At 32.7% G+C, this 13,924-nt stretch overlaps 1 protein-coding gene across 1 annotated transcript in view; it reads left to right on the top strand.

Annotated features, from left to right (window-relative positions):
• abca5 (ATP-binding cassette, sub-family A (ABC1), member 5) overlaps positions 1-13,924 on the top strand; it is a 53,127-nt gene that overhangs the window by 20,901 nt on the left and 18,302 nt on the right. The window contains exons 10-21 of the mRNA NM_001099246.3: positions 93-270; positions 1,609-1,667; positions 4,107-4,217; positions 4,344-4,519; positions 5,766-5,885; positions 5,978-6,116; positions 6,199-6,289; positions 8,219-8,358; positions 9,552-9,671; positions 11,437-11,638; positions 13,358-13,524; positions 13,631-13,758. Of these exons, the coding sequence (NP_001092716.2) occupies positions 93-270; positions 1,609-1,667; positions 4,107-4,217; positions 4,344-4,519; positions 5,766-5,885; positions 5,978-6,116; positions 6,199-6,289; positions 8,219-8,358; positions 9,552-9,671; positions 11,437-11,638; positions 13,358-13,524; positions 13,631-13,758 (1,631 nt within the window). The remainder of the gene's footprint in view (positions 1-92; positions 271-1,608; positions 1,668-4,106; positions 4,218-4,343; positions 4,520-5,765; positions 5,886-5,977; positions 6,117-6,198; positions 6,290-8,218; positions 8,359-9,551; positions 9,672-11,436; positions 11,639-13,357; positions 13,525-13,630; positions 13,759-13,924) is intronic.

Genomic DNA, 13,924 nt, shown 5'->3' on the forward strand with positions numbered 1-13,924 from the left:
CTTTCTACACCTAAGTATCTTTTTAGTTGTTTTGATGTTGGATGGAGGCGTTTTTGTGACCTTTCCACTTTAATGGGCATTTCTTCCTTCAGGCGAGTTTGGCACAAAACGCTCAGTGTTGTATTTTCTAAAACCATCCTATTGGTCCAAGCGGAGGAAGCGATATGTCGAGGTGAGCTCTGTGTATGAGGGCGAAGTAAACGGGACGCCTGCAATCGACGAATCGGTGGAGGCTGTTTCTCCTGAGTTCAGAGGCAAAGAGGTTATCAGGTACAGACTCCATTCTCAAACTGACCAGTGGCCACGAAATAATGTTTTTTAGCCATTTTCTATCATTTTAAATGAATTTTTTGAGGTTCAAAAAAGTAAAAAAAAATTTTTTATATATATATATATATATATATATATATATATATATATATATATATATATATATATAGATAGATAGATAGATAGATAGATAGATAGATAGATAGATAGATAGATAGATAGATAGATAGATAGATAGATAGATAGATAGATAGATAGATAGATAGATAGATAGATAGATAGATAGATAGATAGATATTTATTTATTTATTTATTTATTTTTTTGACAATTCATAACCCTGACACTTTCTTTAGTTATGTTTATTTGTATTTTGTTTATTATTATTATTATTTTTATTTATTACGATTCATTTAGCTGTGGCCACCACAGATGAAAATTGAATGAATTATTATTTTATATTATTATTTTTGTTAGTTTTGATTTCTCTTTGTAATCAAAGCATCTTTATCGTTATCTAACTACAGTGGCCACTAAGTACCACTAAGTTCAATCCTATTCAAATGATGTTTTATATTTGTTCTAGGTTTTTGCTTTATTATTAAATGGCTCAATGGTGAGATTTCTAATTTTTACAAAGGTAATTTCATGTTGATAGAAGGCAATTTGCTTTCAGTTTATATGCTTACACTGATGTTTCAAAAAACTTCAGTGAAAATGAAACAGTAAAATATGGGGTAAATAATAATGTTCCCTCATCATTCTTTCAGTGTAACGCATTTATGTGATGTAAATGTCAATGTTATGTATGTAAAAATCACTGTTAGACTCTTTGGAAAACCATAAAGTCTTATTTCATTGTTATTTATTTATGCCACCAATTTGCTTGATTCACTCCTCTACAAGATTATTACAATCACTTTGGAATCACTCAATTCCAAATAGAGCTAATAAAGTCATCTGCTGAAATCGTATCCAATATCACAATATAAATCGGAGAAAAATGAAATGTCGTTTTTGAAATTTCCAAATGTGTGCAGGCTTAGTTAAGATATTTCTTTTTTCAGTATATGAAGTATATGTAAACTCAATGGCGTTTTAGTTGGTGTCTTCTTTTAAATCACTGTTCACATTTGACCAAATGTATTTTGTATATTTGATGTTGTGCAGTGATTTAGGGAGCAGTTTGGGAAAGGGACCAGTGTTTTTTTAGATTTGATGTGTTAAAATCCTTCAAAGCCCTGGGTAGATTTGGGCTTCGAAGAGAGCTGGCATGCAGCCAGAATGACCATTTAATATCCATCACAAGCTTTCTGTGTTTATATTTTTATTCCTGTTAGGATTTGCAATATCCGAAAAATTTATCGGGAGAAGGATACCAAAGTGGAGGCTTTAAGAGGTGAGACTACCCACCTTTAATCTATCTTCATGACCAAGCATTATGCAGCTCTTGAGCAGTATTGATGTCTAAAATGATTCCTGTGTATTGCTGATTAAATGTTTATTAAATAGATAGTTCACCCAAAAAATTAAAATTTTACTCTCCCTCAAGTACACTAGGTTGACTCCTAGTATTTATTATGTATTTATTATTATGTATTTATTGAATAATGATTCACCACAAACTTGTAATTACTTTCAAGTGGCTCTCATGATGAAAACATATTTTATTAAAATGTCAGTTTACGTACAATTAGACCTTAAGATTTTTATAGTCAAAGTATTTTGGATTATTTTAGAAAAGGTATCACCAGGAAGAACTTTAAGTTATCAAATATTGAAATGAAAAAAAAAAAAAACTTTTAATATACAACTTTTATAATATACTTTTGATATATTTTTATTTAACTTTTAATATACATTTTTTGTGAATTTTATTTATTTCTATGTATGTATGTTGTTTTTATCATGTAATGTTTTATATATTGATCTTGCCATAAGTTGCTGATGGCGCAACAAATTAATAAACAAGCTGAAAGACTATGTGCATTTTAGTTCAATTGAATTTACATTGAATGAACTCTTATGTGATCAATTGTCTGTATGTTGGGGTAACCTGTGCTTCAACCCCCACAAACTGAACTAAATGACCCTTTTATCACGAGTGTGACCCTTTTGAGTTCTTAATGGGTATAAGCCAAACGACAGCTGAAACATCTGATTAGAGGGTCCTGCTGAGTCTCGTGAACACAGAATGGTTTGTTTGATGCTAGTATAAAGTACTGTCTCACAGATAGTACTTTGGGTTAAGTTAATTGAAGACCGATGAGTTAACATCACAGCTGAGGAACTGCACTATTCATTGTCTTCAATAAAGTTTTCTCCCCATGAGAACTTTAGTCAGCTTGCTTATTTTATTTATTAGAGCAGTGGTTCTCAAACTGTGGTACATGTACCACAAGTGGTACGCAGGCTTCCTACTAGTGGTACGTGGAGGAATCGATCAATAATTCAAGTAAAAAAAAAACACACACTTTTTACCCTTTGACTCATTCGAAAACAACAATGTGATCAGGAAATTGATTTTAATGGTCTAAACTTTTGATTTTATTGAATTTTTCTAATGTTTGTTATGTATTCTATTATTTAAGGGTTATTTTCCTCCGCATTCTTATAACGGTTGTTGGGGGCGTATCTTGTATTTTTATATCCCGATGTTGACAGGTATAGTTCAATTACTTGCTTCTCTGACACTCACAGCCTACTCTAAGAGCAGTAAGCAGATCTAATTTCTAATTTGAATATGTAAATCCAAATCATATATTTAAAATACAAGTTAACGTTTGGGGCTCTATTTTGACGGTCCATGCGCAAAGTGCAAAAAGCAAAGCGCAGGGCGCAAACGCTTTCAGGGCGTGTCAGAATCCACTTTTGCTAATATAAGGATGGAAAAATCCGCTTTGCGTCGCGACACATTGCGCTGGGTGTATAATAGGGCCCTTTGATTTTTAAAGATATACATAAATACATGCAACATAAATTTCAAAATTTATCAAACATAGTTGTATGTGAATATTAAGACATGCGGTATACCCGATAATTATGAGGTCCAAGAAACATTTGCAGGTTTTGATGAATAGGCAACTTTATGATAAAAAAATAAACATTTAAGTACAGCAGTTTCCTTTTAACTTTTTAAGAACAGTGCCATTTTTAATTAACTTTTAAAATCACATTTTAGGTTAAACGTTGTTGTTGTTTTATTTATCTTTTTGTTTTAACCTGCAAGTGTGTATTTGTTCAAACTATTTATTATGTTTAAGGTGGCTGACAATAATAAATATTCATAATAATAAGAATTAATCTGTAGTTTTGTAGTAAGCTGTAGCCGCTTAATTAGGCCTACTATGTATTTCAATACCAGTCATTATGGTGTACTTGGAGAGACAATTTGTTTCTGAGGTGGTACTTGGTGAAAAAAGTTTGAGAACCACTGTATAGAGAAATCTAATACATTAGCGAGCCACCCAAGAACGGTTTAGGCAAATACAGCAACATCTAACAATACAAACAAACTCTGCCTCTAGTGGTTTCAAGCCTTTAGAAATTCCTATTTTTTGTTGGAGATATTATGAAGATTACTAAAAACCTCTAACCATTGACTTTCATAAAATTTGTTTTTCTTTATTATTAATTAAAAAAAGGTAAAGGATATGTAAATCTACATTGAATGTAGATTTTTTTGGGTGAAATATTATTTTAAATGCAAAGGCATTTGCAACCATTTTTTACTTTTGCACAACTAAAGAATCTCATAATGCATTTGAATGGTCTTCAAAATCCAGTTTTACTATAATGCATTGATTTATTTGGTCTTATTTCTGCTTGGGATCAAAAGGGTTGACCTTTGACATCTATGAGGGTCAAATCACAGCCCTGCTGGGTCACAGTGGAGCAGGAAAATCTACCCTGATGAACATCCTGTGTGGTATTTGCCCTCCTACGGAAGGTCAGATTTGTGATGCATGGATGCTAGTTTTTTTTTGTACTCTTAAACTGTAATTTTATCTGAGTTTCTGTACTTTGCTTGAAACGACTCCTTTCACACTTCCATCTGTCTTATGTTTACCCATAGGCACAGCCACCATCTATGGCTCTCCAGTGGCAGAGATCGCAGAGGGGGCTGAGATGAAGCAGCTGGTTGGTATTTGCCCCCAGTTCAACATAATCTTTGATGTGCTCACCGTAGAGGAACACCTGAGGATCTTTGCCGCCATCAAAGGGATCCTGCCCTCTGATATTGACGGTGAGGTAGGAACTCCTAGTGGATCTAGAGAGCACATCAGCTGACCGCATGTTCACTCATTGGGAAATGCAGAAGCGAACATCACTACATCTACATGCAGCTGATTTGACAATAAATCCACCCTGCATAATCTGATTCATTCATTATAAAGTGACCAAACGCTATTCTCGGCAGTCTTGGTTCAAGAAGTTTTTTTTTTGTTTTTACTGATTTGTACAGGTACATTACTATTCAAAAGTTTGGGGTTGGTAAGTCTGCATTTATAAAAAAAGAGCCATAAAAACAATAATATTTGAAAGGGTAAAGCAGGATTTTCTGTAACATTTTCCTTCATTTTTAAATTATAATCCAAAAATCATTCCAGTGTGTTGTTTTGATGCTCAGGAAATGTTTTTTGATCATTTATTTAAAATAGTGTTTATTTTAAAAATCATTTATTTATTTATTATTTAATTTGACTTTCAGAAATCTTTCAGTAATATTTTTTGATTTTTACATGACATTCCAGAAATCATTCCAATGCGTTGGTTTGAAATGTTTGTTTGTTTGTTTGTTTGTTTGTTTGTTTTATTTTTTAAATATTTTTATATTTTATTAAATAGTATTTTTTTAATTAATTTTAATAAATTACCAAAATTTAATAAAACTAACACTAAAAACTATTTAATAAAATATTAAATAAGTAAATAATATAAATAAATAAATAAGTAATAATATAAATAAATTATGTATAATTTAATTATTTATTATTATAACATTATTATTATTATTTTATTTTATTTATTTTTTATTTCTTTCATTTTTTTAATATAATGTTCAGAAGAACAGCATATGTTTAAAATGACATATATATTATTCATGACAAAATGTAAAATATTACAGTAATTTTTCTTTTATTTTTACACTATATTCCAGAAATCATTCCAATTCGTTTTTTGATACTCAGGAATTTTTTATTTTATTTTATTAATGTTTTATTCAATATTTTTTTATTTTATTAAAACCTTGTTATATATTTAATTTATTAGTAATATTATTTTAGTAATTTTTTTTTTCATTTTTACTCTATTCCAGAAATCATTCCAATGCGTTTTTTAATGGTTATGAAATCTTTATTTATTTAATATTTTATTATATAAAATTTCATTTCAAACATTATTATACATTTATTATTCAATAATTCAATAAATGATTTTCCAGGCATCTTTTTTTTGTGTGTGTTTTCTGCTTTAAAATATCTCTCTTTTTAAGGTAAGGAAAGTTCTAAAGGATCTGGATTTGGAAAAGATTATGGATGCTCTGGCAAAAAACCTCAGTGGAGGCCAGAAGAGGAAGCTCTCTGTGGGCATAGCCATTCTTGGAGATCCCAAGGTAAACGTCTGACAGCTTATAACTCTGACTTGTTGATCCGTTATCTTATTTATCCATCTACTTCAAATTTTTTTTTTTCGTTTATGAATCAGATCCTCCTTTTGGATGAGCCTACAGCTGGTATGGACCCAGTGTCTCGGCACCAGGTTTGGTCTTTACTGAAGAGCCGTAGAGCAGGCAGAGTTACAGTTCTCAGCACTCACTATATGGATGAGGCTGATATACTTGCAGGTGCTTCTCTCATTTTTCTCTTCCATCAGTCATTTTCTCAGTCTCTTTTCTCATGCACCTCTCTGTGTTTTCTGTAACACAGATCGTAAAGCTGTCATCTCGCAAGGACAGCTCAAGTGTGTTGGCTCTTCTTTGTACCTGAAGACCAAGTGTGGAGTTGGGTATCATCTTAGGTTAGTTTGGTATTTGTTCTAATGTAAAATACTATTGTGTTGTATTATAAAGTCATGGTTTGGCATGTGTTTAGGGCAGCAGGCTGGAAAAACTCTTATGTCCTAAAGGGATAGTTCACCCAATATTGAAACTCAAGTGGCTCCAAACATTATTTCTTACTTCTGTTGAACACATAAGAAGATATTTTGAAGAAAGTTGAAAACCGGTAACCATTGACTTCTATAGTAGAAACAATACTATGGAAGTCAATGGTTACAGGCTTCCAACATCTTTCGAAGTATCTTTTTTGTGTTTAAAAGAAGAAAGAAAATTAAAAATGTTTGTATGAAGTGTGAGTAATTGATGACAATTAAAATTTTTGGATGAACCATTCCTTTATTTTTATTAAATAGGGGGTTATCTAAACAAATTATGGCTCTGTCTTTTAAATTCATTATCTTTATTTAATTGTATTATATTACAGTTTTCTTGATGATGAAATATGTTACACATATGCTTATTCATTGTGCCGGCTGTGACCATGGTACTGCAGCACAGTTCCTAGATTATTATGCCAAATGAGACTGTAGTTCCTAGCCATATCAACCTAGAACATAACTTTTACTTTTGTGTCGTTCTACATACCTATAACTACACTGAAACCATATGATTCAAAGATTAATCCTTGGTACTGCAACAAAGTTCCTTGATTATTACAACAGAATAAAAGTATAGTTCCTAGCCTTATTAACCTAGAATATACCTTTTTATTTTTGTTGGTCTTAGTATATGATCTAACTACAGAACAGTCAAGCATTTAAAGATGTTTTTGTGTGTGTTTTGAGTGAGATGCTAATGGTCTAACCCAATTAAATGGTCTATGCTAAGCTAAGCTAAAAGTGCGCCTACCAGATTCTGGACCGTGGCTCTGTTTTTAATTATAATTAGTCAATTATAGTTACAGTTTTCTTGATTATTAAAGCTGTTTATTTACAGTTCCTTGATTATTACACCAGAATTAGAGTGTAGCTCTTAGCCATATCAACCTAGATTATAACTTAATTTTTTGTCCGTCTTAATATGTGATCTAATCCGATTCAATGATCTATGCTATGCTAAGCTAAAAGTGCTCCTACCAGACTCTGGACTGTGGTTATGTCTTTAATTAAAATTAGTCAATTATAATTACAGATTTCTTGATGATTAAAACTGTTCAAATGTATGTTTATTCATTGTACCTGCTGCAGCCATGGTACTGCTGCAAAGTTTCTTGATTATTACACTAGAATTAGAGTGTAGCTCCTAGTCATATCCAACTAGAATCTAACTTTTCATTTTCTGTCCATCTTAATACATGATCTAACTACAGAAAAGTCAAGCTTTTTAAACTGTTTTTTATTTTCCCCAAGCAAAATGCTAATGGTCTAATCTGATTCAATGATCTATGCTAAGCTAAGCTAAAAGTGCTCTCACCAGACCCTGGACTGTGGTTCTATTTTTAATTGTAATTAGTCAATTATACTTACAATTTTCTTGATGATTAAAACTTTACATTTATGTTTATTCATTGAGCCTGCTGCATCCATGGTACTAGATCAAAGTTCCTTGATTATTACACCAGGATGAGAGTGTAGTTCCTTGCCAAATAAGCCTAGAAAATACCTTTTCATTTTTTGTTGGTCTTAAAACATAATGTAACTACAGAATAGTCAGACTTTATATAGGAAAATTATTAAAATATTTATTTATTTATTTTATTTGAGCAAGATGCTCAATATTAAATACAGATTATTATTATTTTTTTATTAACATATAATAGTCACTGATTAAAACAACACTGGGCTTGTTTGATATTTAAACATATGTATTATCATTATTTATTGTTTGTTTTAATTTAAATACTGCATGTGTGCAAACACTAAGCAGCGTTCTTTCTTTACCTCTTCCAGAATGTCAGTGACTGAAGGCTGTGAGGTGGAGGGCATCACGTCGCTGGTCAAGCAGCATGTTCCCAAAGCTCAGTTGTCAAGGCAGCAAGAGGCTGAGCTTACATTCACTCTGCCTTTCGAGAGCATGGACACCTTTCCAGGTCTCGCTTCTGTTTGCCCTCATGCCACCATCTGCTCTGCGCCATGCTGCCATATGCCCTGCGGAGCAACAGATTGTCATGCTTTTACCAGGGCTGTGGTGGCATTTTATCAAGGCTCTTTTATTTATTCATTTAGATTTACATTGTGGTCTTAAATATGAAGTCTGTGTTGTGGACTTTACTCAACTTCTTGACTTTCCCAACCCGTGTGACTTGCTTGGTTTGTTCTAGAACAAGGTATGTTAAAGGGATAGTTCACCCAAAAATTAATCACTATTTAGTCACCCTTCACTTGTTTAAACCTGTTTGAGTTTCTGTTGAACAGAAAGATATTTTACAGAAAATCTGTAACCGTTGACATCCATAGTAGGAAAAACAAATACTATGGAAGTCAAGGATTCCAGGAAAGAAAGTCAGAGTTTGGAACAAGTGGAGGGGGAGTAAATTATAGTACATAAATTTTCAGTTTTGGGTGAACCTATTCCATTAAGGGAGAGTTTAGAGGCAAGAGTTTTGGCGGGAAGAGTTTGGTGGAAAGAGTTCAAAAAAGAAGAGATAAAAAAATAAGTGTTTTGGAGGGAAGAGTTTAAAGAGGGAAGAGTTTATAAAGAAAAAATTTTGGAGGTAAAAGTTTTGGAGGAAAGCATTTTGGAGGCAAGAGTTTAGAGGGAAGAGTTACAAAATAAGTGTGGAGGTAAAAGTTTTGAAGGAAAGAGTTTAAAAAGAAAAAGTTGTGGAGGAAAAGTTTAAAAAGGAAGAGTTTTGCAGGGAAACGTTTACAAAAGAAGAGTTTTGGAGGCAAAAGTTTATAATGGAAGAGTTTTGGAGGGTAGAGTTTAAAAAGGAAGATGTTTTGGAGGGAAGAGTTTAAAAAAGAAGAGTTTTGGAGGAAAGAGATTAAAAAGGAAGAGTTTTGGAGGGAAAGGTTTAAAAAGGAAAAGTTTTAGAGGGAAGAGTTAGTAGGAAGAGTTAAAAAAAATAATTTTGAAGGGAATAGTTTCAAAGGGGAAGAGTTTTAATGGGAAAGAGTTTAAAAAATGAAAGGAATGAATGAACACCATTTTGGAATGATATAAGGGCTAGAGTGTTTTTTTGTTGTAAATTTATGATGTTTAGTTTTCTTGTCCACTAAACATGTACTCATCATTTCTACGGTTACCAAAATCTCTCCTGTCAACCGTGTTTCTCTCTAGGGCTGTTTGCGGAGCTGGACTGTCGACCAGACCTGGGTATCATTAACTACGGTGTCTCCATGACAACATTAGAGGATGTATTCTTGCGTCTGGAGGCGGAAGCAGAGGTGGATCAGGCTGGTAAGATTGCCACCTGCCTAAGGCTACATGTACACTAGTGCAGTTTCATTTAAAACACACACACATTTTGCTAGATTTATGTGTGGGATCATTATTACTCTAGAGGTACAGTTTTTTATTTTTTTATCATTTTTTATTTATTTTTTTGTTTAAACTCTTGCCTTTTTATTAGATGGACCAAAACACAAACTTTTAATAGATATTTAATAGAAGCTGAGATAGCAGAAAGTTCTTTCTTTCTTTCTTTCTTTCTTACTCTTTCTCTTTCTTTTTTCTTACTCTTTCTTTCTTTCTTACTCTTTCTTTCTTTCTTTCTTTCTTTCTTTCTTACTCTTTCTCTTTCTTTTTTCTTACTCTTTCTTTCTTTCTTACTCTTTCTTTCTTTCTTTCTTTCTTACTCTTTCTTTCTTACTCTTTCTTTCTTTCTTTCTTACTCTTTCTTACTCTTTCTTTCTTTCTTACTCTTTCTCTTTCTTTCTTTCTTACTCTTTCTTACTCTTTCTTTCTTTCTTTCTTTCTTTCTTTCTTACTCTTTCTCTTTCTTTTTTCTTACTCTTTCTTTCTTTCTTACTTTTTCTTTCTTTCTTACTCTTTCTTTCTTACTCTTTCTTTCTTTCTTTCTTTCTTACTCTTTCTTACTCTTTCTTACTCTTTCTTTCTTTCTTACTCTTTCTTTCTTTCTTACTCTTTCTTTCTTTCTTACTCTTTCTCTTTCTTTCTTTCTTTCTTTCTTTCTTTCTTTCTTTCTTTCTTTCTTTCTTTCTTTCTTACTCTTTCTTTCTTTCTTTCTTTCTTACTCTTTCTCTTTCTTCCTTTCCTACTCTTTCTCTTTCTTTCATTCTTTCTTACTCTTTCTTCCTTTCTTACTCTTTCTCTTTCTTTCTTTCTTTCTTTCTTACTCTTTCTCTTTATTTCATTCTTTCTTACTCTTTCTCTTTCTTTCATTCTTTCTTTCTTGTTCTTTTTCTTGCTTTCTTTTTTTTCTTTCTTTCTGACATCGCAGTCGAACAAACGCATAAATATAGGTTTTCTGCTTAGTTTCAATGGTCAGTTATACAGTCTATAGCAGTTGCACCAACCAACCACACTGCTAAATAATGTTCTAAATGGATACTGAAACGCGAGTAAAGTGCAAAAACTTTTATCCATAAAGAAATTCATAATGTAACAAACGATTCCTTAATTATCATTAAAAACAATTGTATTGATCTGATTAAGCAATTATTTGTTTGCCTTTCATTTAATTTAATGTTTAAATGTCTATACAGTGTACAAATTAGACATGTTGTTCATAATAAATGTGATGCTTGATTTAATGAATTGAGGTTTTTATCTGAATAAATATTTATTTTATCTGAACAACACGTCAACTTTAATGTGACTAAACTGTTTAATTCTAGACGTATGTATAACAGATTAGTTAATTTATTTAATTGCTGTATATACAGTTTTGTACTAATGTAGTTACTTATAATTTGAATTGTAATTTGTTTTATTTAAAAAATACATAGGCAACTGTTTTGTACTGCTATTTCTATAGCTACTTTATCTTCCAAATTTTTTTCTGTCATGTTGTTTGCATGGAGATCTTTTCTGAAACTCAATAGATGCATTTAATTTTAAAACACCATGTTTACATGAAAGCACACTAATGTATAACCAAACTGGTTCATAGCATCTCTATGCCATAAATTTTAACCAGCCATGGTGATACTCAAGATATATAATGGCTCCTCTCTATCTGTGTGTGTTTCTTCACTGCCAGACTACAGTGTCTTTAACCAGGAAAAAGTGGAAGAAGAGGGAGATGCGTCCTCTATGGATGACACAGACCAGAGGCTGCTGACGTTTTCAGACAGCAGACAGGACACAGTAACTGGTCATGCCCTCTGGAGGCAGCAGTTTAGCACAGTGGCCTGGCTGCACATGCTCAACCTCCAGAGAGAGAGAAAACCTATTATATACAAGTGAGCAAAGTACTAGCTGTTTTTGAAATGGCTCAGGTACATTCTATGTACTAGTGTGATTGTAGTTAGTATAATTGAAATCCAGACAAACTTCATTTGTCCTGTGGCCAAATGAAATGTTAAAGTTTATATGGTATACATGCATTAGAATATTGATTATTTTGGCACTTCTCACTCAATATTTTATGAATACTTTAAATTTTGAGGTAGTACTTTTTTAGCCTTGCATCTAAGAGCAAAAGTTTTGATTTCATAGTACATGTGTGTTCACGGCACACTGTTTTATTAAAGCATGCAATACATGTTGTGTTAAAGTTTTAAATTGACAGGGGTAGTTTAAATGCACCATTCTTTTATTCATTTTCTTTCCAATTTAGTGCCTTTATTAATAAGGGGTCACTACAGCAGAATAAGCCACCAACCTATCACAGGGGATGCCCTTTCAGCTGCAAGGACTGTGTATTAATCATAACAAAAATAAAGATAATGCTATTAAACACCTCTGTTTAAAACATTTAACTGAATTTGTAATGAAGCGGGGTAATTCTGATTGTGGTTATTTCTTTATGGCTAAGAAACATTTAACTAATAAATTTTTTTTTAAATATAATGCAATAGTATTATTACTGTTTCATGAAATATCTGTTTTTGTTGTGTAGTCTTGGGGAGCATTTTAATTTAGTTTTACACGTCGCTGACATTTTTTATTTTATAACCCAGGCTGCTCTCAAAGCCATACAACTGCACAGAATCAGATGAAAAGGGTCTTAAGCCTCCTTTCCACTGCACACGACAAACGACAAGCGACAGACCGGAAGTCATTCGTTTCCAATAGAGAGTAGTACGGGGCCTGCTTGGAGTCCCGATCATCTCTGTATGGGGAATTGGAGTCAAATTGAGCTGTGGATCCGTTAAAATATTTTGAAATATAACTCCTGCGACCGGCCAACCGGATGTGATGTATTCCATCACATACATTCCATGTGATGTATTCCAGTGATGTATTCCATTAAAAAAAAAAACATTTCTATCCATAAACGTAAGTAAAAAAAGTAATTAAAATATATATTTTTATGTTGTCTCCACATTCCCTCCAATATTTTTAGCGGTCTATTAGTTTCTAGTATATATTCATTCATTCATTCAACCATGGTGAACGCACAGAGAATAATTGCTCTTGTAATGGTACTCTTTTATTTCGGACACTGCGCGAAAAGCTTCACTCCCATATTGCATGTCAGAACTGAAAATTCTGTGCAACTGCCACAAGGGGGCGTATTCCGACAGTCGTGTCCAAATGTCGTGTGCAGTGGAAAAGTGGCTTTACTATATGTAAGACTCATGTTGTGCAGTTAATGGCAACATTATTAGCCCTCTCGTCAAATATTTATTCGCTTTAAAATATTTCTCAAGTGATATTTAAGAGCAAGAAATTTTTCCCAGTATTTCTGATAATATTCTTTCTTCTTTAGAAAGTCGTATTTGTTTTATTTTGGCTAGACTAAAACAAGTTTTATTTGTCAATATTATTGGCCTCCTTAAGCAATCAATTGGCTACAAACCAAAGATAAAATAAATCAGCTATTAGACATGAGTTATTATGTTTAGAAATGTTGACAAAATCTCTCTGTTAAACAGAACTATAAAAACAATGAATATAAAATTAAACTTCACATAGCTGCTCTGTAAGTCACACTTCTGTCTTTTTTTTCCACCCAGTTTGACGCTGTTCGTAGTTTTTTTGTCTGCGATGCTGATTCTCTCCGTGGCCACAGGAAACATTCAGATCCATTCTCCTGAAAGACTGTTTTCACCAATATACCTGCTGCGCCGCAATGAGGCTCCTCACAAATACACCACCAGCCTGCTCGTGCAAAACTCCACCGGTCAGTGACACTGTTCATGCCTATTATAATGAGCTGGATATTTGATGCCATTGGTCAAATCAATTTCATGCAGACTTTTTAAACACAAACTATGTGTGTTGGACAGATTCTGACCTATCAGGGTTCATCCACAATCTGCAGTCTCAGGATATTAAAGTGGAAATGATGAAAAAACTGGACTACATGTCTGCAGCACCGGTCAGCGCCGCCATCAACGTGACTGGACCCAGTAAGGTGAGTGAGAGAACTGCATGCGCTCGCTGGGATTTTGGAATTAATCTTTTTAAAGTTTTGCTGATTGCAGAATGTTTAATTAGTGAGGCTAATTTGAATAATTGTGAACACTGCCATCTAAACCTTGGTACACATCAAATATGCTGAAACAGACACTGCTGATAAA

The sequence above is a fragment of the Danio rerio genome, chromosome 12 (genome assembly GCF_049306965.1).
Source record: "Danio rerio strain Tuebingen ecotype United States chromosome 12, GRCz12tu, whole genome shotgun sequence".
NCBI classification, from domain to species: Eukaryota; Metazoa; Chordata; class Actinopteri; order Cypriniformes; family Danionidae; genus Danio; species Danio rerio.